We start from the raw sequence: 24466 nt of genomic DNA on the forward strand, positions 1-24466 counted from the left end.
CACTGCCTGGAGCAGTAGCTCCAGCAGGGAGCAGTAGAGGTCCAGGAGGCTCCACAACCAGCAGAGGGCCCTGACAGACCAGGGACCAGATGGCTTGGACCTGGTGTGGTCTTGGCCTTCTAAACACAAGGTTTCAGAGGTCACCGGGGCGGAGGGCGAGAGGACCGAGTCCTTCACAAGCCTGGTCCAGACTAACCGAAAAACCCCAAAGAGGTTGTTTCTGGTGTTTCAGAGACCAACTATTTTCAAATACAAACTGTACATCACCCCAGTAGAATCTGGAGGGAGTCGGGGAGAGGCAAATGCGGGCCCCTCAACTTCAAACTTGGTGAGATTCAGCCCCAGGTCACTCTCACCCTACCCTACCCTACCCCTTAGAGCTGGTAGAGCAAGGGCCTATTTCTCTTGGTTACCATCACCACCAGCATCCCTTCACTTTTGGGGGGTGGGGGTGGGGGAGTGAAGTTAGTTCAAGTAAGCTAGAGCAGATGCGGTCTGATAAACTGCCAGAGAGAGACAAGGAAGACAAGTGGGAGGTCGATCGATCGGCTGACTATATTGACAAGATACTGATTGGTTACATGTTGAAGAAAACATACAATACAAAATACAGAAAAAGTTGGTTCCATCCCCTCCCACCCACCCCCCCCTTACCCACCCACCCCCAAATACTCATCATCGTGATTTGGTCAGAACAGGGCTCAGAGCCAGAGGTCAGGGTGACGGAGGGGGAGGGGGGTTATGGGGAATGGGTTGGTGGCTGTCACAATAATGCTGTGGTAATGCTGTGGTTTCTCTCCCAGCTGTGCGTCAGGGGGTGAGGGGGGGGCTGCAGCCTGATGACAGCCAGCTGAGGGAAGAGCTGCCTCTCCCTTCCCTCGCCCCTTAGGGCCACCACCCAGAACCAAACCCACTCCAAACACAGTAAGGATATGGATGCTCTTGCTGAGTCTGCTAATCAGCAAGAGGGAAAGAAGGGTAACTGCTCCAACCCCCGCCTCCCCACATACAAGGGTGGGGGGGAACAGGGGCACGTGGCTACTACCAGCAGAGGAAGAGTGGGAGAGCAGTAGAAAGGGCTGGAAGTGGGAAGAGCAGAAGATCATATATATTAAAAAAGTGACTTAAGACTTAAAATTGAATTAGTATTTGTACAGAAAGGTGCAGGTGGAATAACTCACTCCGGCCTATGATCAAAATTCTATGGAGAAATCATGGCGGACCCCTCCCCCTGCCCCCCCAGTGGTAGCCCGAGTCGTTAAGTGCGATTGGTTAGAGTGGATTCCAGTCGGGTCGGTCAGGCGGAGGAGGTGGGGGCAGCGGGCAGGCAAGGGGGGCTCAGTTGCTGCAGCACTGGCTCCGGCTGGCTGGGTTGTTCTCCTGGAGGTCCACGCCTCGGTTCCGGCCTGGAGCACCAGCTGCATTCTGGGGCTCGTTCTTGGGAAGCTTCTTAGCTGTTTGGAAGAGGAGGGGAAATATGCATTTGTGGGGCTACCCCAATACTCTTCCAAGTATGCTTGAGTGGAAGCTGGCCTTTGTACCACCCAATCTGGGATAACCCATGGGGGAGCTTCGCTTCTTTGCGCCAGGTGCATGCATTCTGAGTGTTTCAAGAAACTGAGGCAAAGAGGGTGCCTGGGTGGCTCAGTCAGTAAAGTGTCCAACTTCGGCTCAGGTCATGATCTCACCATTTATGAGTTCGAGCCCCACATCGGGCTCTGTGCTGACAGCTCGGAGCCTGGAGCCTGCTTTGGATTCTGTGTCTCCCTCTCTCTCTGCCTCTCTCTCTCTGTCTCTCTCTCTCTGTCTCTCTCTCTCTCCCAAAATTAGACAAACATTAAAAAAAACAAACCTGAGGCCAAGAGAGGTTAAATAACTTGCCCCAGGACCACGGAGTTAAATGATAAAACAAGGATTCAAACCCGGGCAGGATGACTCACTACAGAGCCAGATCAGCCTAAAGATCCTAAGAAGTGGGTAGGGGGATGGGGACGTAGGGTTTTCAGTGGGTGGTAATCTAAAGGGTCAGAAAGTGAAATGTTGAGACTTTGGCCCAGGCTGTAGAAACTTCCGGGGTGAACTCTCTATATCTGACAGTCAGATAAAGTGACCCCACAGACTTACCACATACTACAAAACAGCAGCCAGGTGATAGGATAGGACCCTGGTCAGGGGAGGGGAGGGGAGGAGAGCAACTCACCTATTGCCATGAAAATTTCATTCACGTTCATCGCAGTCTTTGCTGATGTCTCCATGAACAGCAGACTGTTGTCTTCCGCATAGGCTTGTGCTTCCTGGTTTGGATGGAGGTGAGAAAGTGGGTAGGAGGGAAATGATGACAGTTGGCAGGGGCCAGGGCCCAGGATAAAAATCTTCCCTCCTCACAGTCGCCTTATACACAATAGAGACAATGCAGGGATTTTTCAGTCCCGAGGCTCTCCTGCTCTGGGTCCCCCCCACATCTGCAGCACACCCAAGGCCCCCACTTCACATACAGCACCTCTCAGTTCACAAACATTGGCAGATGTTTTACTCAGGTTTTCCTAAGTCCATTCTGCCTTTTGCCCTTCAAAATCACTAAGCTAAAAAAATACTTCTAGAAAGTTATCCTACAAATGCACACGCACATTTGGAAAAAATACAAAAGCATGTGGATGTTGACCGCAGTGCTGCTTCCAGTCGTTTGCTATTACAAACAACCTACAAGTCCATTGGTTAAGGGCCTGGTAAAAAATACACAGTATTATGGGGCACACCCCCATCGATGTAAAGAAAGGGATTCATTCGCATGGGTATATTTTTAGAAAAATAAGAAACTGTGATGAACTTGGGGGAAGGGAGACTGAGTGTCTGGGTTGGAGACTTAAATTTCATTCCATGTATCTTCCTGTACTGCGTAAATTTTACCCGTGCGTGTTTTATGTGGATAAAAGTAATTCTTTTTCAGTAAGTTTCATTGAAAAGTCAGTTTACACAAAAAATAAGCGGAAGCTTCAGCTGTCCGTATGCATACACACGCCACCAGCCGATGACAAAGAACAAGGAGAAGCAGAGAAGTCCTTCAGGCCCACATTCAAGTCACGAGAGGACAGCAGATGAAAGCGCCCCGGCCTCCCCACTTGGCCCTCCGCACAGCCCCTGAGCAGCCGAGGCTGAGCCAAGCGTGGGGCCGGCTTACTCCTCCCCACCAAGTCCTGTCCTGCCCCCACCTGGAACTCCACGGCTCTCTTGCTGGCCAGGTCCGCCTTGTTCCCTGCAAGTGCGATGACGATGTTGGGGCTAGCCTGCCTCTGTAGCTCCTTCACCCAGTTCTTGGCCCGTGCAAATGTATCCTGGGGAGACAAGGCCAGAATGTCAGAGAGACAGAGGCGGCATTCTGCCCAGGGCCACTCACTTAGGGAAGCTCGAGCTGGCAGAGCCCAAGTGTCTAAGATGCTACCGCCCTGGAGATTCTGGTGAGACACCCCCAAACGACAGAGGAAATCTGCCCACACCCCATCCAGGAACAAAGTGTTGAGAAGTAAGGGGAAATCTTTACTGTGTTGGTGATGTCATAGACCACGATGGCAGCTTGGGCCCCCCGATAGTACATGGGGGCCAGGCTGTGATACCGCTCCTGTCCAGCTGTGTCCCAGATCTCAAATTTGACTGTTGTGTCGTCCAAACAGACCGTCTGTGTGAGGAAGGCCGCTGTAAGAGGGACGGTGGTGTTATAAGGCAAGAAGGAGTCAAGAAGCCACCCCCACATATCTCCCCAGTACTGCATGTGGACTCTCTGCTGAGATGGGCCCAGAAAAGCCCCCAGCCCAGCGGCTGAAGCAGGGTAGGTGGTGTTTGTATTTTTCTGCCATGTGTCAAGGGGACTGGGGGTTGCACAGGCCTTACAGACCCACACTAGGCAAGGGCAGAAGGGATGTCTGCCCGCACCTGAACCGTCTTAGGAGCACCTCCGAGGAGGACTGGCAAGGGGCAGGAGAGGGAAAAGCCCAGGGGAAAATGGACTCCCAAGCACAGAAGGGTGGGCCCACCACTCCCCCCGTCCCCCTCCACACCTCCCCTCACAGGGGACAGTCAGGCTGGAAGCCTCCATAGTCCCTCAGTTTGCTCCGGCCCAGGGGTGTTACTGGCCTTCGGTTTCCTGAGGACACTCACACACTTAGCTACACTGGGGCCGCCTGAAAGTACACGCTGTTCCGCTGCCAGGCGGAGGCTGGGTGGCTGGCTTCCCGGCTGCCCCTGCCACCTCCAGGCATGCTGGCTAGCCTCCACCCCCAGCTTTGACCTTGACCCATTCCTGATTGGCCACCCTGTGGTTCGACCTTCAGGGAACACAGTGACCCTATCTTTGGTCTGAGACAAGGGAGCATGTGGTGCTTGTGCACATGCTTCAGGAGGAGTCCCAGAGCCGGGACAGGCAGGTGGGAGTCCCCTCCCCGCTGGGAACCAGGGGAGGATCCCAGAGAGCTCAGAGTGGAAGCCGGCTCCCTGCTCTGCCCTCCCCCCACGCCCCTGAGGGCCCAGGGTGGGGGAAACTGCCTCACTTCCCTGTCTCCAGCTCCTGACTCGGGTGCTGAGGAGGCAGCAGAGGACTGCTGACTCGGCCCGTTTAGTTTCCAGCTGCCTGGAAACCTCCTACCAAGAGGGCAGAGAAAGGGTGACTCAAGCCCAACGTCCGCCCTGGCCCCTAAGGTTTGTACAGGACACTGAGGCAGGGAACTGAGCCCACACCCTCACGGGCTACACGCTGACCACCAGGAAATCAATGATAGGCTCTGAGCTCGATGGTAAAGGTCAACTTCAGAAACGCTGGCCCGCTCACCAGGCCATTTCCCCATTCTGCAAAGTAGAAGAGGCCAGGACAGACGCACTGCCTGGTATGGTCAGAAGGACCCTCAGAGATCCAGACCGAGCCTCTCCCTTCCAGAGGCCGGGTCAGTGGAAGGCCCTTAGCCAAGGCCACGCAACAGTACAGTGGCATAATCAGGAGGAGAAGCCAGTTTTGGACTCCCAGCTAAGTCTAACTGGGTGGCGGTGGGGACTCCGGCATGGAGACCAGCTGTTGGATTTGATTCCAGGGCCCAGGTGAGGAAGAGGTGCTGCCGCCGCAGGCACGTTTAGTCCCTCTGGGCAGGCGGCTTCCTTCTCAACGCCAAGGCATTTCTTTGGCATTCCTGAGGCTGCCCCACTCCCTTGTGCCCACTCACCTCCAATGGTGCTCTCCTGGTACTCATGGAACTGTCCCTTGACAAAGCGGAGCACGAGGCTGGATTTGCCCACTGCAGACTCCCCGAGCAGGACCAGCTTAAACTGACAGATCTTGTTCCCAGCGGCTGGTCCGTTGGGTCGCGCTGCACCTCCCCGACCCGCCATGGCCCGTCCTGCTGTAGTGGTACCAGTGAGCGTGGGGCGGGGGCCGGTGCTGCGCGAAGAGGCACTTAGTGAGGACGGGGGACCTCCAACTGCAAGAGAGATCAGCAGTACTGGTCAGGCCAGAGACTGTCGCACAGCAAGGCCTTCTTAAATCACTCTTAAATCACAGGTCTCTCCCGCTGCCCTCCCTGAGGACCTAAATCCTCCCATCCTGCCAACCCCCTGGCCCCCACCTCCCAGAAGTTAGGAGAAGAGCCCGAACTAGGATGTACTACACATCTATTTGCCCTACAATCATCTCAGCAGTGAAAAGTGGTCTCCCAACTCTAGGTTCATGGTTCTGAGCAAACATATTACTTCCTAATCCCAAGTATCACGTACATACAGGAGAACAATGGGCATATGGCAGCCTGGTGACAGTTAAGTCAACAGGCTCCTTGGAGTACCAAAAAAATCACGTGGGAAGACGCCAGGATCCAGACGAACAAACAACGAACCTGTGGTCCTGTAGCTAAGATCACAGCGCACCTCGGTGCAAAGCCAGAGTGGATGGTGAGGCTGACCAGGGCACAGGGAGTCCAGATAGAAAGCTCATCAGACAAGGTGCTTGGCCAACCTTGTGGGCACTCAGGGACCAGGGACTGGCCAGTGCAAGCCATTTTGTCCTGCTGTCTCTAGAAGAACTAACTTTCTCAGTCGGAGGCTGGACTGTGCACTGGAATCAAAGTCCCATTTCACTCCTTCATCCCAAACCTCTTCCCCCTGGTTCTCTCATTTTTGATGGACCAGAAGTCTCACACACATTAAAACACAAAACACACACAAAACCAAACACACACCCAAGCCAGAGAGCTCTGCTGGCAGTCAGGACGGCTGCCAAATTTCCCTTTTCAACAGAGACCTCAGTTCCATTCTCTACTGGCAGAGGCAGAAGGTGACGCAGAGAAGGAACAGGGAAGTATGGGAGGGCAGACACAAATGAGGGACACCGAGACCTGCACCCCAAGCAGCCGGTGTTCCACACTGACATCTTAGTCACTCTGTTAGTGATAGCTTTGGAGGCGCAAAGAAGGATGAGGAGCCTATTTCCAGAAGCCTCTAGAAGACTTATACTAAAAAATACCAGAACGTTTACAGACGAGTACTGTGACGAGGTATTTCATCCTAAACATCTGTATAGCGTCTGAACCTAAGCTGGAAAGAAAAAGCTTTGATTCAACTACCCTTAGCAGAATGGAGTCAATGCAGAGGGGTCTTCAGAACAAGAGCCCAAGGAAGTACAGCCCAGAGCTGCCCCCTCGGCAAAGGGAGTGCATCCCCCTACAGTCAGAGGACGGGGGCGTGAATGAAGAGAAGGGTATCCGTGGGCAGCGATGGGCTATGCTCATGCAAGAAGTTGACGGCAAAGGGCTTGCTTTGTTCAGTCTGAAATCCCTTTTCGCATCCCTGTCCTCCTAGCAACTCATTTAAAAAGTGAGCTTCAGGAAGCATGATTCACTAGCCAGGAAAAACAGTTTCCTTTCTGGATAGCACCAAGGGAAAAGAGGTTTGAACCGGGAGCCACCTCTTCCCCAAGAATACAGGAAGGCAGGCAGTACGGGGGGGGGGGGGGGGGGGGGGGGCTGGGGAATCCCTATTAGTAACAAGAAATGCTAGTGCTATGATATTTTACAGTTTTACAGCTTTCTCTTAAAAAAAAATTTTTTTTTTAATGTTTACTTATATTTGAGAGAGAGACCAAAACAGAGCATGAGCAAGAAAGGGGCAGAGAGGGAGACACAGAATCACAAGTAGGCTCCAGGCTCTAAGCGGTCAGCACAGAGCCCGACGCGGGACTCGAACCCACAAAGTACGAAAACATGACCTGAGCCAAAGTCAGCTCTTAACCAACTGAGCCACCCAGGTGCCCCTACAACTTTCTCTTTTCACCCCAGTCACTGATGTTTGCGAGACTCTCCGGCCCTCGAGGCAGGGTCTGTGCTTCTGGCTTCTTTGAGAGCTTCCCTCATAAGGCCTACCAAAGAAATCCTTTTCAGAGCCTGCTAGCATTCACCGAGCAACTGCATAACCATCATCTCCCTTTAGCTTTAAAACAATCTCCCTTTTTTTTCCACATAAATAGCCTGCCTCTCAGGTGTTCAATGCCCTGTTCAAGGCCACCCAGCATATAGGTGAAGACCTGGATGCGGGTTGCCTGTGTGCTCCTTTACCTCCTGTGCTCCTGGCCCATCTCCCTGCAGTGGGAAGAATGCTGGAGACAACACCCACCCTGTTTCCGGTCGCTGGGTGAGCGCGACCCTGAGACCTTCTTGTGCCGCAGCAGCCGGCTGGCCTGCAAGGTGTGGCTCCAGCCCACAGTCACAGTGATCTTGCAGGCCCTGACTCCTTCCAACTGTGGGAGGAGCCGCCCAGGGCCAGGCAGGCGACAGCAGCAGAGGGAAACCACAATGGAATTACAAGTTGGTTATTACCACAAATCCACGTGACACATCGTCCCGGCTGGGCGGCAGAGTGTGGCTGGGGCACTACAGAAGGAGGTATGAAGGAGTGGGGAGAGGGGAACGGAAGATCAAGTCCCCGATTCCAACAAAACCAAAGCAGCTGGGGCTGAGGGCTCCTGGGGTGGGAAGTAATCAGCACCCATAAGTCAAGAAATACAGAGATAACATCTAAGTCTTGTCCCCACCGAATCAGTGGGTTTCCAAACCTGCCCAGACAGAACTTGTATTTTTAACAAGCCAGGAGAGACAAGTAACTCTTATCCAGTGGTTCCTGACCTTGTCTGTACTTCAAAATCACCTGTGCAGCTGGCCCCTGGAGGTTCCTACAAAGGTTTGGAGGAGGGCCTGGGATTTGTATTTTTTTTTTAATGTTTATTTTTGAGAGAACCCGAGTGGGGAAGGGGTGGAGAGGGAGGGAGATAGAGGATTCGAAGCAGGCTCCTTGCTGACCGCAGAGAGTTCCATGTGGGGCCTGAACTCACAAACCATGAGATCATGACCCGAGCCAAAGCCGGATGCTTAACCAACTGAGCCACCCAGGAACCCGAAGTATCTGTATTTTTTAAAAGCGCTGTAGGTGCTCCCCCCCTGGCACAAACTGGCAGGTGACATATTCTGCCTGGATATTGATCCTGCCTTCCAGAGGCACATGAGCAGGCACACAAGGCACTTTTTATGGCCTCCGTTGCCTCGTGGTATTATCCCTGGCCCCACTGGCTGATCACATGAACAAAGGTGTTGACCTTCCAAGACAATAAAGACACGGAGGAAGCTGATTTTGCCGCAAAGGGCACGCGAAGACATGGGCGTGTTTAGGACAGGCAAAGGCCACGCCCAGAACCCCAGGAAGCTTTATACCCTCCCCTCCCAAGACTGGGAAGCTGAGGATGCACCCAGGCAGGTGGAAAAGGTGAATTCCCACACTGAGCTGGCCTGCCAGCTGGGGGAGGGAATCTCGCTGTGGGAATCCTCTGAACCAGAGGCAAGAATTACCCACGGGTACGGGCAGGTAATGGAATTATAACCAAAAATGCCATAGCAAAAATCTTCTTTCAGATAAAAATCAAATTCTCTTTAAGAGCTAAAGTTGTAGTCAGAGTTTCTTGTAAGATACAGAATGGGCCAAAAGATTTTTTTTTTTTAAACCAGTTTCTCCAACACCAGGAAAAACACACCAGTAGGATGGATTTCCTCCTGGATATTTTCACCAAGCTGCTAAAATGGGCAGAGCTTCAGACCCATGGCAAACGACTCACCTTGACGTGACTGCTCCCCTTACGCTCCAAGTCAGAACCTTGGTTTGTTCAGAGGCTATGGAGTATAAGCACCATCTCCAATCTCATTATCTTCATAGGAAATGGAAGAGATCACAAGGACTGGGGGGCACCTGACACTTTCCCCCACAATGTACATGAAAGGGCAGAGGGACCCAAGCTCCTAAATATATGCCCAGCCAGTTCTGGAGCCAAGGGCGGGAGAGAGAGAGAAACAGCAAAATACTAGACTTACTCTGGCTTTTCTCTGCTCTGGACACTAGAAGGTCAGTGGGTACCAAACTTTTTTTTTATCAGAATCACCAGGGCATTTAGAAATAACCCTGACCAACTGAATTAAAATTTCTAAAAGTAGAGTCCAGAAAATGTTTTTAAAGTAAGTTCCCCCAGTGATTCTAGGCAGCCGATTTAAGCACAAGAGCTACAGCTGAGGGCACCTGGGTGGCTCAGTCGGTCGATTGTTGGACTTCGGCTCAGGTCATGATCTTGCAGTTCACGAGTTCGAGCCCCACATCGGACTCTGTGCTCTTCAGCATGGGGCCTGTGCTTTAGGTCTTCTGTCTCCCTCTCTCTCTGCCCCTCTCTCTCTCTGCACGCCCTCTCAAAAATAAATAAACATTAAAGAGCTATAGCTGATACAGGAAGGAGGGAGGAATGCCGGAGACAGAAAGGCACCCTTCCAGATCAGTGCCATGGACAACACAGGTGGATCAGACCGTGGGTGGGGACTGATTCCTGGCTTCATGCAACTACTGAAGCCTCTAAGATGCCAGATGCTGCTGCCCTTCACCCTAGCCTCCACTAGATATGTCTCTTCTCTAACCGTGAAGTCACCCACTTCATGCTTTTTGTCCTTCCTGGTAAAAGAGTGAGCAATTCCAGCTGATGGGCGTCTCTCACACTTCCTGTTTGCTTCAGAGACTTCCTCTAGCTGACAGTCCTGGCACAGCCTGGACAGTGAGCTGATTAGGGAAACCAATCAGACTCCGTTGACCAGAGGCTGAGAAGGGCTCACTCAAGGTTAGCCCCTGGGGGGGGAAGGACGGAGAACCAAGTGACCCTGCCCAGGGCCCCCTAAAAGGTGGTCCTGGCCAGTGACTCTTCAGCTATACCCTAGATGAAAGCATTCCTGAAGATCTAACATCACAAGAGCCGGGCGAGAAACGATGAGAGCAGAAGCAATGTGTTAGCCTGCAGAGAATGAAAAGTGGGGCGCAGGAGAAGAGGTAGTTAGGTTCAAAGGTGAAGCTAGAAGACACTAAAAAGCTCAAGTCAGCCAGGGAGACGATTTACCCACAGGCTCCAGAACACAGGCCTTCCTCAAAGGGGAAAATCACCACTACCAGCACACAGGACCAGAGGGCAGACTCACAGAAGGACTACCGGGCCTCTGACTGGCTGCAGACTCAGAAGGAAGAAAAATCTGAAGCAACACAAGCCATGAGCCACATGAGGTACCCGCTCACCATTCCCCAGCACAGCTCACAGATTGGTTCAGTTAGAGCCTGGCTCCACCGTTTACTAGCCGAGTGACCTTGGCCAAGTCAGACAGGCAACTACTGTCAGCTTCAGTCTCTTATCTATAAAACGGTATTGTTTAATACCAATCGCATGGGGTTGTTGTCAAGGTTAAATGAAACAATGCATAGTTCGAATAACACAGTATTAGGCCGAGGGCGAGGCTCTAGCAAATGACAGGTTTCTTACAGTACTAAGGGCCTAACTAACTAGTTTTGACTCATTGGTTGCCAAAGCTCAAGGTCCTTGAAGACCTCATCCTCCTCTTTCCAATTACAGAGGAAATGAAGTTGAGGTGAGGTGGCCTGCCTGCAGTCAGTCAGGTGGTGGCAGAACCCAAGCCCAGGACTTGTAATTCTAGCAGGGCTTCCTCGTCACAGATAGAAAACCCGAGAATATTAACAGTGTCATCACAGCCACTACAAATAACAGGGGTTCTATGTACAAATAACAGCCTTCTATGTAGGCTTTAATGGAATATGGCTTTTAACAATGGAAAAATGAGTTTGTATCAAACTGTAAAAAAAAAAAAATACTGCTAGACAGGAATATTTTATATCTTGATTTGGGAGGTAGACACACAGATGTACACAAATGTAAAAATCTATCAAGCTGTCCAAGTGAGATGTATAAATCTTACTACGTGTAAGTTACACGTCAATACAGAATGTTTCCGGAATCCAATTTTGCATACAACAGTGAGAAAGTAAAGCTTACAAATGCTATGAAACCATTCTAGCTTCCCTGTATAGTAGATATTTTCTGCCTCCTCTTTAGTATAACAAAATTCAGAATAATAAAGACAATCAAAAAGATGGATGCCTGAATTAGAAGAGGACTAAAACAGGGGAGCCTGGCTGCCTCAGTCAGAGGAGCACGTGACTCTTGATCTCAGGGTTGGGAGTTTGAGCCCCATGCTGGGTGTGGAGATTGCTTAAAAAAAAAAAAAAAAAAAAAAATAGAGGGGGTGTCTGGGTGGCTCAGACAGTTAAACGTCCGATTCTTGGTTTTGACTCAGGTCATGATCTCACAATTCATGAGTTCAAGCCCCGCATCTGGCTCTGTGCTGACTGTGCAGAGCCTGCTTGGGATTTTCTCTCTCTCCCTCTCTCTCTGCCCCTCCCCAACGAAAGCATGTGCTCATGCTCTCTCTCTCAAAATAAATAAACATAAAAAAAAAAAAATAGAGGGCAGAGAAAGAACAAATCTCTCTCAAAATAAATAAACGTAAAAAAAAAGTAGAGGGCAGAGAAAGAACAAAAGTACCCAGCTAACAAGGCGCAAGCTAATAGGATTCAATACAAATAGGACTGCTACACACATACTAAGAATATATTTGTACTTAACTGTGGGCTGAAGAATTTTAAAGTTGCTTAAAGCTTCATAATAAAAAGGGAAGGTGACATTTATGTCTTTTCAGTGAGCAGAAAGGTTACCACAGTGACGCTGTGCACTCTCCAATCAGTCCAGAGGGAGTCTGCAGAGTCTGCAGGGTTTAGGGGGTGCAGGCTGGGGGATGGAATCAAAGAGAGGGGCATCTTCCCGTGTGACCAGTACTATGGGATTGCAACACAGAGGACCTGTGTCCCACCTGGAGGATAACAGAGGAATCTTGGCCCTGGAAGCCAGAGGCTTAGAAGGCCAGGTTGAGATTTGGGGAGAACGCTGATGGGGTGTGTCAGGCCAGGGCTGGGGCCCCTCATCCCACCACAAAGTAGGGGATTCAGGATCAGGAGAGCTGGCAGCAGGGGAGGAAGGGGTGCTGCGTTTACACAGTCACAGTAAGAGGACTGCCTTTCCAGGGGGAAGGGAAGGAAAGCATCCCAGAGAGCTGCCCAGGGTGAGCTGCGCCCCCTACCACTGCAAGATGCCCTTGAATCTGCCCGAGCCCTTAATCCATCTCCCTTAACTGGGATCAGTTTCAGCTCCCTCCCCTTTCAACGAGAACTCTGCTGGGGCTGGCTGCCTGGACTTCCCCACCACAACGGGGCCCTGACACTGTCCACAGGGGCTCCTGCTGGAGCCACTAACAGCACTAACACCTGCAAAAGGGGCCAGGGTGCAGGAGCTCCAGGAGTCTGAAACCCTAGAGGCACATGACCGAGCGGTCCATTCCACTCTCCAGGCAGAACCGGGCTCCACAGCCCTTTCTCCTGGGCAGGAAGATGCCAAGGTGAGTGAGGCGGAAGCCACCCTTGAGGGACAGATCCCCAGCTTCCTAGAGCCCTGCCCCATTAAGAACATCAAGAACGCCTTCCCTGAGCTTCGCGCTGCTTTCTTGGCTCTCGACAACAGACGATCCTGAGAAGCTGACAGAAGCAGACTCGGCGCTAACTTTCAGGGAGAGGATGGAAACCTCCAGCCCCTGTGCCTATAGGGAGGATGACTGATGGGGGCCGGGCCGGTGGGGGGAACATCACATATCTGCTGACACAGCTTGGTCACTGTGGGCTGCCTGTACTGTCCACAGAAGGGTCCCAGGAGTCATGGGTAGCTCTGAGAACCTCATTCACTGGTCGTGCTGGCCAACAGAGCCAGATGTTCGGGCGGCAGGTAGTGAGGAAGGCCAGACAGACAGGGGACCACCTGCGGCTGCACCAGGCAAAACTCGTCCTGTCTCCTGACTCTAAGAGGCACTAGGGGCCCTAGGTGCTGATACTGACACTCCTAAGAGACTATTCTCCCTAAGAGGACCCAATCTCCCGACTCAGCACACCCCAGTCGGCAGGGTTGCGGTGGACCCTCTGGCCCCAACGGGGCAGCTAAGAAGTCTCAAGCAAAAGCTGGATTGAAGTTTGGTACCTTCTGCGACACAAATCCACACGCAGCTAGCTACAAGATGTGGTGGGAACAGGACTGAAGCAGAGCAGTGGCTCACGGGCCACCACCCAGCTCTTCACTTGCTAGTGCCAGAGAGAGGATGCGAAGAGAGCCGGCCAAGGCACAGGTTCTTCCCTGCTGTGATCCCAGGACAGAGTGCGAGTTACATCAAAGCCAGTGAGTTCAGACATGGGAGCCCTGCTGACCCACGAGCCTCACAACTACCCTGTATTTGTTCTGCTGATGCAGTTACTTAATTAATCAATTAATTAATTTACTTACTTATTAATTATTTTAAAAAATTTTTTTAGTGTTTATTTTTGAGATTGAGCAGGGGAGGGGCAGAGACAGAGGGAGACACAGACCCGAAGTAGGCTCCAGGCTCCAAGCTGTCCGCACAGAGCCTGACACGGGGCTCAAACTCACGAACCATGAGATCATGACCTGAACCAAAGTTGGATGCTTAACTGACTGAGCCACCCAGGCGCCCTCACGCAGTAACTATTTACTTAGGACAGTTCTAGCTGGGATCTCAGCAACGCAGAGCCCGTCTTCCCCTCTGGCTCTGGAGGGTCTCTGCGGGGACCAGGAGCACCAGCCGGGCCAGCTGCCACTTCTGCTCCTGCCACATGCCCAGAAAGATGCCAAGAACCTCTGCTGAATGTCAGGGTCATCAGCCACACCTGTTTGTTGGGCTACTCATACCAACAAGTGACCAGCAACTGACATCCCTCACAAACCCTTCCTGTCTTTACCAAAAAAATGAAAACAAAAGAAAGCCAAGTGAATTCACTGCCCTCAGCTCCTAAATAGAGAGCAGAGGGCAGAGACCGTGTTTGAGAAGTGAATGGGGAAAAGAGAATCAGGTATCAGACACCAGCAAACCAAATTCCTCTTGCTCAGACACCACATACACTGTGGTTCAGAGGCCGCCCAACTAACAAGAAACAAGGTCAAAGTTCCCACTGTGAGATCTGAGGGACGAAGGCAACTCTCAAGAGCCTGGATACAAAGCACAGTATTTTAGGCAGGTTTTTTCTTTCTTTTTTTAAACGTTTATTATTTTTGAGAGAGAGAGAGAGAGAGAGAGAGAGAGAGCAGGAGAGGGGCAGAAAGAGGTGGGGTAGAGAGGATCCCAAGCAGGCTCTGTGTTGACGGGAGGAAGCCTGATGCGAGGCTCAAACTCAGGAACCCGAGATCATGACCTGAGCCGAAGTCAGACACTCAACCCACTGAGCCACCCAGGCGCCCCTGACTTTTTCTTCCTTAATCTTTGCTGAACAAAATGCAGAAAGAGTGCCAGGTGAAGAAACCAAGCAATGAATGAGTCTAAACAAGTTTCAATGAATGAGTCCTACTTCTACTTCCATGGCCCCAAATTATCATAAGACTGGTACAGGTGGCAAGAGGTTGGAGAACTTGGGGGCTTGAGATGAGGAGTGAAGAGGGTAGAGAAATTAAGGGCATTGTTACAGATGAAAAGGAGCACACAACAACATTCTCCAAGGCTGCACTACGGGTTTCCTTTGTTTTAACAGCACATGATATCAAGCCAGACACACAGTAGGTGCTCGTAAACAGAGTCTGCAATACACACACAGTAGGTGGTGAACGGAGCTGCAATACAGACCTGGTTGGGTCTGGCAAGTGATGCGGCAGTCGAAGGCTTAAATCCACATCCACCTGCCAGGCTGCTCACACCCCATCACAAGCCACAGCCCAGCCCAGCCAAGGAACCTCTTTACTACCTCAGACAGGACCTCTTAGGTTCCTTCTGCATAGGGGCTAAGAGCACAAGTCTTGGAGTCAGACCAACTCCAGTTCAAGTCCTGGAGCCACCACGTACTGGGGTGACCTGGTGTTGTCACTGGACCCATTTTCCGATACATAAGATAGAAAGACTAACGCCCATCTCCCAAGGCTGCTGGGAAGAGGATACACGTGAGACTTGGCAGAGGGCCTGGCTCCGAGCAAGCCCTTCATAAATGTTCCTGGGGCGGGGAAGCCCCGACCCTGGAGGTCCCTACGAAGGAAGGAGATCCTCAATCAGTATGTTCACTCCCTGTTCACACGTTCCTTCTGCTTGCAGTCTCCTTGGACCCCATTCTTCAATGTCCCTCATTTGGAGAGAATGCTGAACACATCGACTACGGTCTGCAAGTCTGTGCCCCCCCCCACCCCCCCCCCCACCGCCGCATTCATACGTTGAAATCCTAACCCCAATGTGATGGTATCTGGAGGTGATTAAGCCATGCGGGCAGCACGCTCATGATTGGGATTAGTGCCCTTTTAAAGGAGGCTCCAGAGAGCTCCCTTGCCCCTCCCGCCATGTGAGGACATGGAGAGAAGCTGGCCTGGAAGAGGGCCTTCACCACAGCCCGACCATGCTGGCTGCCCCTCTAATCTTGGACTTCCGGCCTCTAGAACTGTGAGAAATAAATGTCCTTGTTTATAAGCCGGGTAGTCTGTGGCATTTGGGTATGGCAGCCTGAACAGACTAAGACGGCGACTTTTAACAGTGTCCTAGAAAAAGGACCAGTTCACCCTTGATGTCCTGTGTCTTGTCAATAACCCTCACCCTGTATTCTCTGGAGACTGGCTTCCAAAGCCACAAGAATGGAGAGGGGACCACCACTATCTGGAAAAATCAGCAGGGTTGAACCCTCAAACAGGTAAACAATAACCCCTTAAAAAAAAAAAGAAAAGAAAGAAAAAGCCCCACAAGAGAAAGCATCTCAAAGCCCAATGCCCTTCCTTCCATTTCAAAGCCTCTTTCAGGAAAGGGAAGAAGTAGTTCAGTTGTGGAGGGGGGGAGGGGGCAGGACTAGGACAGCTGACAAAGAAACCAGAGTTCCTTTTAAAGAACCAGGCTGGAAATGCTAGAGGTTTGGAAATTGGCGTCATTAATCACCACAGCCTCTGAGCAGCTCAGAGAGCAATGTGATGACTAGGAGAGCAGCCAGGGTGAGGAAGGCCACCCACGCCCTCCCCCACTCCTGGGATGCTCTGACAGAGCCACCTGAAGAGGACACACAGGCAGCTAGGAATAGAAGACTAGAGGCTTGTAAACCAACTCCTGTTAAGATCCCAAGTTAGTGTTGCCAGAAGGGCTCAAGTTACACATCTTCAGAGGGCTGACAGTACAACAGAAGGATTTAAGCTATTCAATGATTCAGGATCACAGCTCAAAGTGACAGCCCGCCCTGGGCCTGCCTAGAGCCACAAACCCTCCCAAAGGGGAGGTCTGTTCTTGAATGGCAGCAAAACAACACTGGCCCAGGCCACAGGGACTCCCTTCTAAGGCCGAGTTCTGGAAGGTCTGGCTGGAGCACTTGGCACCTGAAATAGAGGACAGTCATGTATCTTATCTTCCGAAATGGATAGTGAACTCCAGAGCAAACACCAAATCTGACCATTTGGGGATCAGTCGAGTTGCTGGATCAGTCAAAACATCAGGCAGGGGTACAAGAAGTATGAATGGGTGAGTTGAGAAGCAACAGCCTGCTCCTGGGGTCAACTGCCAGGAGTCTCCCACACACATTTCCCAGGGGCACCTTCACCTTGTTGAACTCTGGTGTCTTCAGTGACTAACCAGCAAGACAAGAAACTAATCGAACCCAGCCACACAGGTCCATATCAACATACTTAGAGGAAACAGTTGCTAAAAAAAAAGGCAGTGGTCTTGAAGAGATAGCCGATTCTAGGACTGGGGCAGGAAATATGCAAGGTGAGCCTGGAGCATCTAGTAGTGACGAAAAATAAAGAAGTGCTCAAAAAGGGCACCTGGGTGGCTCTGTGGTCAAGTGTCTGACTTCGGCTCCAGTCATGATCTCGAGGTTCATGAGTTCGAGCCCCGCATCTGGTTCCGTGCTGACAGCCCGGAGCCTGGAGCCTGCTTCGGATTCTGTGTCTCCCTCTCTCTCTGCCCCTCCCCGACTCCCGCTCTGTTTGTCTCTCTCAAAAATAAACATTAAAAAAAAAAAAGTGCTCAAAAAATGAACCCCCCCACCCCAATGATGGGGTGGGTCAAAGGGACCTGAGAGACCTCCCAGTGACCAGACCTGGAACAACGTGAGCAATAAAATAAAGTAGTACTGGATTACAAACCAAAATATAAATATCCATGAGTCCATACTGTTATAAATAAATGAATAAATCGGGGCGCCTGGGTGGCTCAGTCGGTTAAGCATCCAACTCTTAATCTCAGCTCAGGTCATGATCTCACGGTTTGTGGGATCGAGCCCTGCATCGGGCTCTGTGCTTAAGTGCAGAGACTGCTTGGGATTCTTCCTCTCCATTACTCTCTCTCTGCCCCTCTCCTGCTCACTCTCTCTCTCTCTCTCTCTCTCTCAAAATAAGTAAATTAATTAAATTTTAAAAAAAGAATAAAGAACTGAGGGACAACAAACAAATCTCTCCTATTCAAGAATTCCAAATAATTCACGTAGATACACTGCCCTCGAGGAGAGAAGCATAGTCCCCCACTCAAGTGTGCGCTATACATAATGACCTCCTTCCAAAGGTCCTCCTTCCAAAGAGGACAGTACAGAAAGGGGAGGGGAGACAGCGACTTTCCAGTGGAGAGACCTGACGAACATCACCTCAGCCAGGTGACCAAGGCTGACATCAACAGAGATAAGTCACGTTAACTGCATGTACTCTTGATGTGTGATGAAAGCAGCACTTTACCTGTGTGGTCTTCCTTCCCCTGACTCAGAACCCCAGTGTAATCATGAAGAAAACATTAGACGAATCCCCACCGAAAACACACTAAAAAATACCTGAGCAGTATTCCTCAAGATGGTCAAGCTCATCAAAAACAAGGAGAGCCTAAGAAACTGGCTCAGCCAAGAGGAGCCCAAGAAGACACGCCAACTAAATGCAATGTGGTGTCCGGATGGGATCTTGGAACAGAGAAAGGACCTCAGATAAAAGCAAAAGGAATCTGAGTGAGGTGCGGACCTTTCACGAATAATTACGTATCAAAATTGGTTCACTCAGTGTGACAAATGTGCAATATTGATGTAAGAGGTTAATAGCAGCAGAAAGTGAGCAGATGAGAAAACTGAAAGCTGTGCTACCTATGAAGTTTTTCTAAAACTATTCTGAAATAAAGTTAATTAAAAAAAAAAAAAAAAGGCAGTGGCTCATCTTGTGGCAAAATGAGATCCAAGGACACCAGTGACCATGAACTCATGTTCCTAAGACAAGTGAACTCTCCACGGAGCCACACTGAAGGGTGCGTGGGAAGAGGGGTGGCAGGAGCCGCATCAGTGGTCCCGAGGTGCCCCACCCCACAGGCACAGGGCCTGAGTTTGAAGGCCATGGGAGTAGGTCACAGAGGGAAGGCTGCTCTCACCACTCCTGTCCACACAGCTGCTGGTGCCACTTTCTTAAGATCTCCCCCCTTCACGAATGAGCCCATGCAGATGTGCAAAGCAGCAGCCCCGCGTCAGAGGTGAAGTCACCCCCAGTGATCTTGCTGAGTCCCAGCCTGCCATTGGTGCCACCTCGCCACAAGCAGCCACCGAAGCACAGCTACTGGGTACACGTGCTGCAGAAGGTGGCCAGCGGAACTGTGGATGGCCAAAGCCATGGCCGCCTTTCCCCATGAAACCCTTCACTGGAAAGATTGGAGACTGGGAGACGGCAACCCTCTGGAAATTTAGTCTGTGACCTGTCCCCACCCCCATGTCATCTGCACTGTAACATTCATCCCATTCACCTGTTTGCTCTCCTGCGTGTGAGCAACTTGTTGGAGGACAGGCCAAAGATATGGGCCAGGCTTCGGGATCCACACTGCGTGAGCTCAGAAAGTGTGTGTTAAAAGACGTGGGCAGACATGTGCTTCAAGGGCACCTATGAATGTCTGCCCTCTTCTTTAACAACCCCAGCAGGGGGCCTTCCATGATGGGGACCATGGGAGGCCTGGACACACAGATAAAACAGGACATGACCCCTCCAGGGCTCGGGCACTAGACAAGGCGTACTAAGACCAAAGTGCAGGGAGGGGAAAAGCCCTCAGCCTACTTAGAGGAAGGGAAGGCTTCACAGAGGAAGTGATGTTCCAACGGCCAACTGCGCTTTAAGAGGAAAAGTCAGGAAATGTGCCTCGGAGGCAGGTGAGGCGGAGAAGAGCCTTGGAGGCAAAGGGAGGAGCACACAGCCCAGAAATGGGACAAGAGGGGAATCCAAGCACAGACTCGATTCTGACCCGACTGGGAGTTCCCCACCATAACGAGGGGATTAAACACAGTACCACCCTCCTGGGGTTGTCAGGAGGATTAAGGAGTCAGGACATATGAATGGCTAAGAAGAGCGTAGCAAAGCTCAAAAAGTTGCGTTTTTACTTGTATTATTATTCCAATATACAGGAGACGGGCTATTTAATCTGAGAACTACTCTCTTAAAATACCAGGCTATTAATGTGGAAGACTCCTTAAGATATATTCCAATTCTCTGCCATGACTCTTGGAAGCACTATTACCTGGACTTGGTGACATCCCAGTTTATAAATCCTACCCTACAGGGCGCCTCAGGTCATGATCTCAGGTCATGATCTCAGTTCAGGTCATGATCTCAAGGTTAGGAGTTGGATCCCTGCGTCAGGCTCTGTGTTGATGGCATGGAGCCTGCTTGTGATTCTCTCCCTCTCTGCCCCTCCCCCGCTCATGTTCTTTCTTTCTCTCTCTCTTTCTCAAAATAAATAAACTTAAAAAAAAAAAAAAGTATTATAAATCCTACCTGAAGCAGTGCTTCTCAAATAGCCCCAACAAAAGCACCCCTGATTAAAGTCAGGGGAGAGGAAATGCAAAACTCCAGGAATCTGGGAATCGAACCCAAAGCAGCCTGCCACAAACAAAATATTGTCTTTAAGTTTCTTGTGTTAGCTTAAACTCATGTAAACTTTGCATTCCAATCTGTAATAGATCCATGACTCCTTTAATACAAAAATGCTTAAAATAAGATGGAAGTGCCTAGAAGATGCAAAGACCCCTCTTAGTCGGTGGCTTGGACTACCCACAGCACAGGACCCCCGCAGGGTCCAAGAACCCCAGATGAAGAAGCACAGTCATGGCCTTAGCATTCTCTTCTGCAAAATGGGAATACAACCCATACCGATTCTGACCGGTATCTGTGAGATCAGACAACATGTGAAACCATGAAGCAGAGCGCCAGGTGACACAGCAACACTTGGTACAAATGCTGAAGTAGAATCTTCGGGATGAATTATAATGTGCCTTCGAAACCCCACTGATCCATAAAATTGCTATTTGTGGGTATCTGGCTATCCTGTGCCAGGCACCGGACTAGCTCCTTTACCCTGTTTCTAATTCTGCAAAATACTTCGTATCCCCATTTTACTGGAAGAAACAGAGGCTCAACAAGATCAAGTCACAAGTCCAAGGCCAGGCGACTGGTAAGTGGGGGGAGTCCAGACAACAACTCAGCTCTGGCTGACTCTATAAAGCTGTGCTTTCCACCCTACCGTACTACCTCTCTGTTTACTGGGCAAGGCTCAGAAGAAGGATGTCTCTAAGAAGGACTTGCTTCGTGGGGCTGAATTTGAATTTTGACCTTGCTGTTTCCATGTAAATTCTAGTGAAAGGAGCTACTGGTGGACAGCCACATTCTTCCAACCCGCGAGCAGCAAGGGGAATCAGGGGGTGAAGCAGAAGCCGCGCTGCTGGCTCCCAACGCCCATAACCCGGCCCAGAGAGACCCCTGAGCCCACTCACTTTTACTTTCATTTTCTAACCATCACGACTTTCCCAGAAGTGAATGCTACAGATGTCAGCAAACTCCCGCCCCGAAGAGTACTGACTTGGGACTCATAACTACCATGGTCCCCAGAGGCAGAGGAGATGGGGGTCATGGAGGATAGGAAGGTGGTGTGGGGGGGGGGGGGAAAAACAGAAGCAGAGGAGGGCATCAATGACACGGACGCTAAAGGGTCTGCAGCGGGGCCCCTGCCTGCTCACCCTGCGTGCCCGTTCCTTGAAGCAGCTCGAAGAAGGGCCCACTCTTAGGGAAAAAGAGGCACGTGGATTCCTAAATCCCAAGCCCCGGTTCTACCACCTTCTAACCAGATGACCTAAGGCTAGCTACTTTAAATTCCTTCAGCATCATCTCTAAAATGGAGATACAAAATCTCATGATCTCCCAGGACTCTTGTAAGGAACAGGTATGAAAAGAACTTTGTTTCTTGGGAGGATCATGTGTGAAAAAACCCTGCAGCTTTAAAATGATTTCTAAAAATCCATCGTTACCACCTCTCCATTGCATGAAGGCAGAAAAGGCCAACTAGTTGAAAGAGGCAGGAGAGGAGAGGCTTCTGCGGCACACAGAGCCCTTCCTCTTTTTGCCAAGCAATGTCAGATCTCTGCTCGGACTCTACAATCCCTGGATACCGGAAGCGGCTGCCTGACTACCGGGGGCACTGATGCCTTCCACATCTCTCTGAAAGGGAGAGCTTCTCCTTCAAAAACCTGTTTCAGAATTCTGGCCGGGAGAGCATGTCCAGACAAAGAGGGTCCCCTCAGAAGGCTGGCAGCCTCATCCTGTGACTCTCAAAGAGTTCCAGAAACCACAACCCTCGACAGGCGAGATAAGTTTGGTCAGAGACCGATGGCCAGTGAGCAGTCAGGCCTCTCCAGCCCTGCCCCTCAGAGGCACAGGCTGACCAGATTAGAGAAACTAGACTGGCCACAGAAGTCTCCAATAACCTTCCAAAGAAGACCACACTAGTGGTCCAACTGTTGACCCCAATAAGGTAGGCTTTTTTGTTGTCCAACAAAAAACGAAATGAGTGCATCCCAGGTCTAGCTCAAAAGTTTGTAGGAGTGAGACACTGGTGACTGACTGTCCAGAAGAAGTCAGAAAGGTCTCAAGGCAAAAAAACAAAACAAAACGTTTAGCACCTGTAAGGGCAGTAAAGACGGTGCAGAACACTGAAGAGCTACAGAAATTCCCAAAGACTGCATGGCCTCTCCTCCCTTCCTCGGATGTGATAGCAAGGGTCGGTCATGGCCTCAGAGAGTCAGGCTACTCCCGTTAAGGTAGTCTTGGCCTGTACTTTGGCCACATAACAAAGAACCTCCCAGGCTGGTCTGAGACAACAGCCATTTCACACACCTAAGTCCCAAGCACTAGACAAGGATCAGATGTCAGTACAGGCTGCCTCTTGGAAAGGCTGGGGGGAATCGGCCCTTTCTGGCATGTATGGGAATCCCTCGGGCTACAAAAATCAGCACATCAAGAAGCCAGAGGTGCCACTGTGCTCTCACCTTGCTCCTCTATAATCTACAATTTGTCCAAGCCCAGAAGGGACTGGAGAGGCCCTAGGACTAGAAGTGGCATAGACCTGTTGATCAAGGAGATGTGTGTGTGTTTGAGAGCGGGAAAGAGATGAGCCAGGACCCTTTGATTCCAGATTCCTAATTTCTGGTCTTTTCCCTCCGCCCTAAAGACCAACAGACAGCAGTCCTAGGAGGAGCAGTCCCTCGGAAGCAGCTTGGAAGCCACTCACGTGCTCTGGGAGGACAGGGCTGAGCCTGGAGCAAGGGGGAGGGGGAGAGGGGGGGGAGAGAAAGAAGATAATGAATGGGCAGATCCACCCTGATCTGTGATCTGTAGCTAGGATTAAGCAAACCTCAGCTAAATTTTTCAGAGGCAGGAAGAGAAATACACTCAGAAAACACAACTAGGGAACAATATAACTAGAGGACAGATATGGGGGTGGAGGGGGCAAGACAAGAAGGCAGTTCATCCCTAAAAAGTGGCCAAGACTTCAAATTCTGCTGAGATCCTGGCTGGCTCCCTGGCTCGAGGAAAGAGGGGAAGGGAGGCGCTATGGGAGCCTGTGAGAGTGGAACGCTGTCACCCAGGACCCCTCCGCCCTCCCCCCCCCCCCCCCCAGGAAATCGAGATAAAATTTCCCTAGGGCTGGAGGGAACAACTGTTTTTGTGGGACGGTGTGGGCCGGCGGGGAGGAAAACCGCGACAGACAGCACTCCTCGCCACCTCTATAGAGAAGGAAGACCGCCTCCTTCATACCTAGCAAAGATTCCTCCAGTTCTGGGAGCAGAGGGAGCAGAATTTGGGGTCTCTCTCTCCCACAACTGGACTGGACAGGCCAGAGGAGAGCCCTGGGGGTGTCCCAAGGCTCATAAAGGGCCGGTTAGAGTGGGTAAGAAGGGCCCCCCTTTGGCCCGACGCCTGGGGAGCCCCTTAAGAGGGGGCTACGGGTCGGGGGAGGGGTCACTATCCCCCTAAGCCGGGGTTGGGCGGGAGGAAGTGCTGCCCCGAAGAGGGTTCAACGCGAACGAGACACTGGGTCGCGGGACAGGCACACTCACGGCGGCTCCGGGGCGGCGGCGTTACTTGGGGCCGGGGCTCGGACAGGCTCCGCTCCTCTCCCCCCGGCGGTGTCCCAGGCTCCGGCCTCCACTTCCGCCTTTCAGCCGCTCCGGATCCGGATCTCCACCTCAGACCCGCCCCTCAATACTCCCAGGTGACTGACAGGGCGGAGAGACCAATGGGAGGCACTCTTGACCGATTTACAGGCGACGCCTGTGGGGGGCACGGGCGAGGCGGGAGAGCGCGCGCGAGGGACGGCGGGACTTGTAGTTCAGAGAACTGGGAGGAGCCGGTGGCCGCCTGGGACTTAGGGTTAGGGTGGAGCCCGCTGCCGGCGAGGCGGAGCCCGGCCGGGAAAATTTTAAAGCCAGGGCTGCCAAACGCGTCACCCTGGGTTCCAGGAGCCCCGAGGGGAGGCGGGTGGCAGAGCGCTGGAAGAGGGCAGACGACTGTGTGAGCAGAATTGGGAAAGGAAAAATATGGTGTGAATGAATAATGCACATGAGGCCGCAGTCCTGAGCACTGGCTAAACCGGAGAAGCCTCTGTCTGCACAGAGCTGCCAAGTCAGCTCTGGGAGCCCGACTGTTGGGGACATTCTGTAATGAGGAAGGTGACGGAAGTGC

The 24466-nt window shown here is 51.5% G+C and overlaps 1 protein-coding gene across 1 annotated transcript; it reads right to left on the reverse strand.

The window, feature by feature from the left end:
• Positions 1-536: 536 nt before the first annotated feature.
• RAB5C (RAB5C, member RAS oncogene family) lies at positions 537-23994 on the reverse strand. Its single transcript, XM_003996878.6, has 6 exons — positions 23842-23994; positions 5205-5459; positions 3539-3690; positions 3210-3332; positions 2201-2294; positions 537-1454 (listed from the first exon to the last, which is right to left on the reverse strand). Exons 2-6 carry the CDS (start codon positions 5368-5370, stop codon positions 1339-1341), a joined length of 651 nt encoding a protein of 216 aa, XP_003996927.1. The 5' UTR covers positions 5371-5459; positions 23842-23994; the 3' UTR covers positions 537-1338.
• Between the last annotated feature and the right edge of the window lie 472 nt (positions 23995-24466).

The sequence above is a fragment of the Felis catus genome, chromosome E1, assembly GCF_018350175.1.
Source record: "Felis catus isolate Fca126 chromosome E1, F.catus_Fca126_mat1.0, whole genome shotgun sequence".
In the NCBI taxonomy this organism is placed as follows: Eukaryota; Metazoa; Chordata; class Mammalia; order Carnivora; family Felidae; genus Felis; species Felis catus.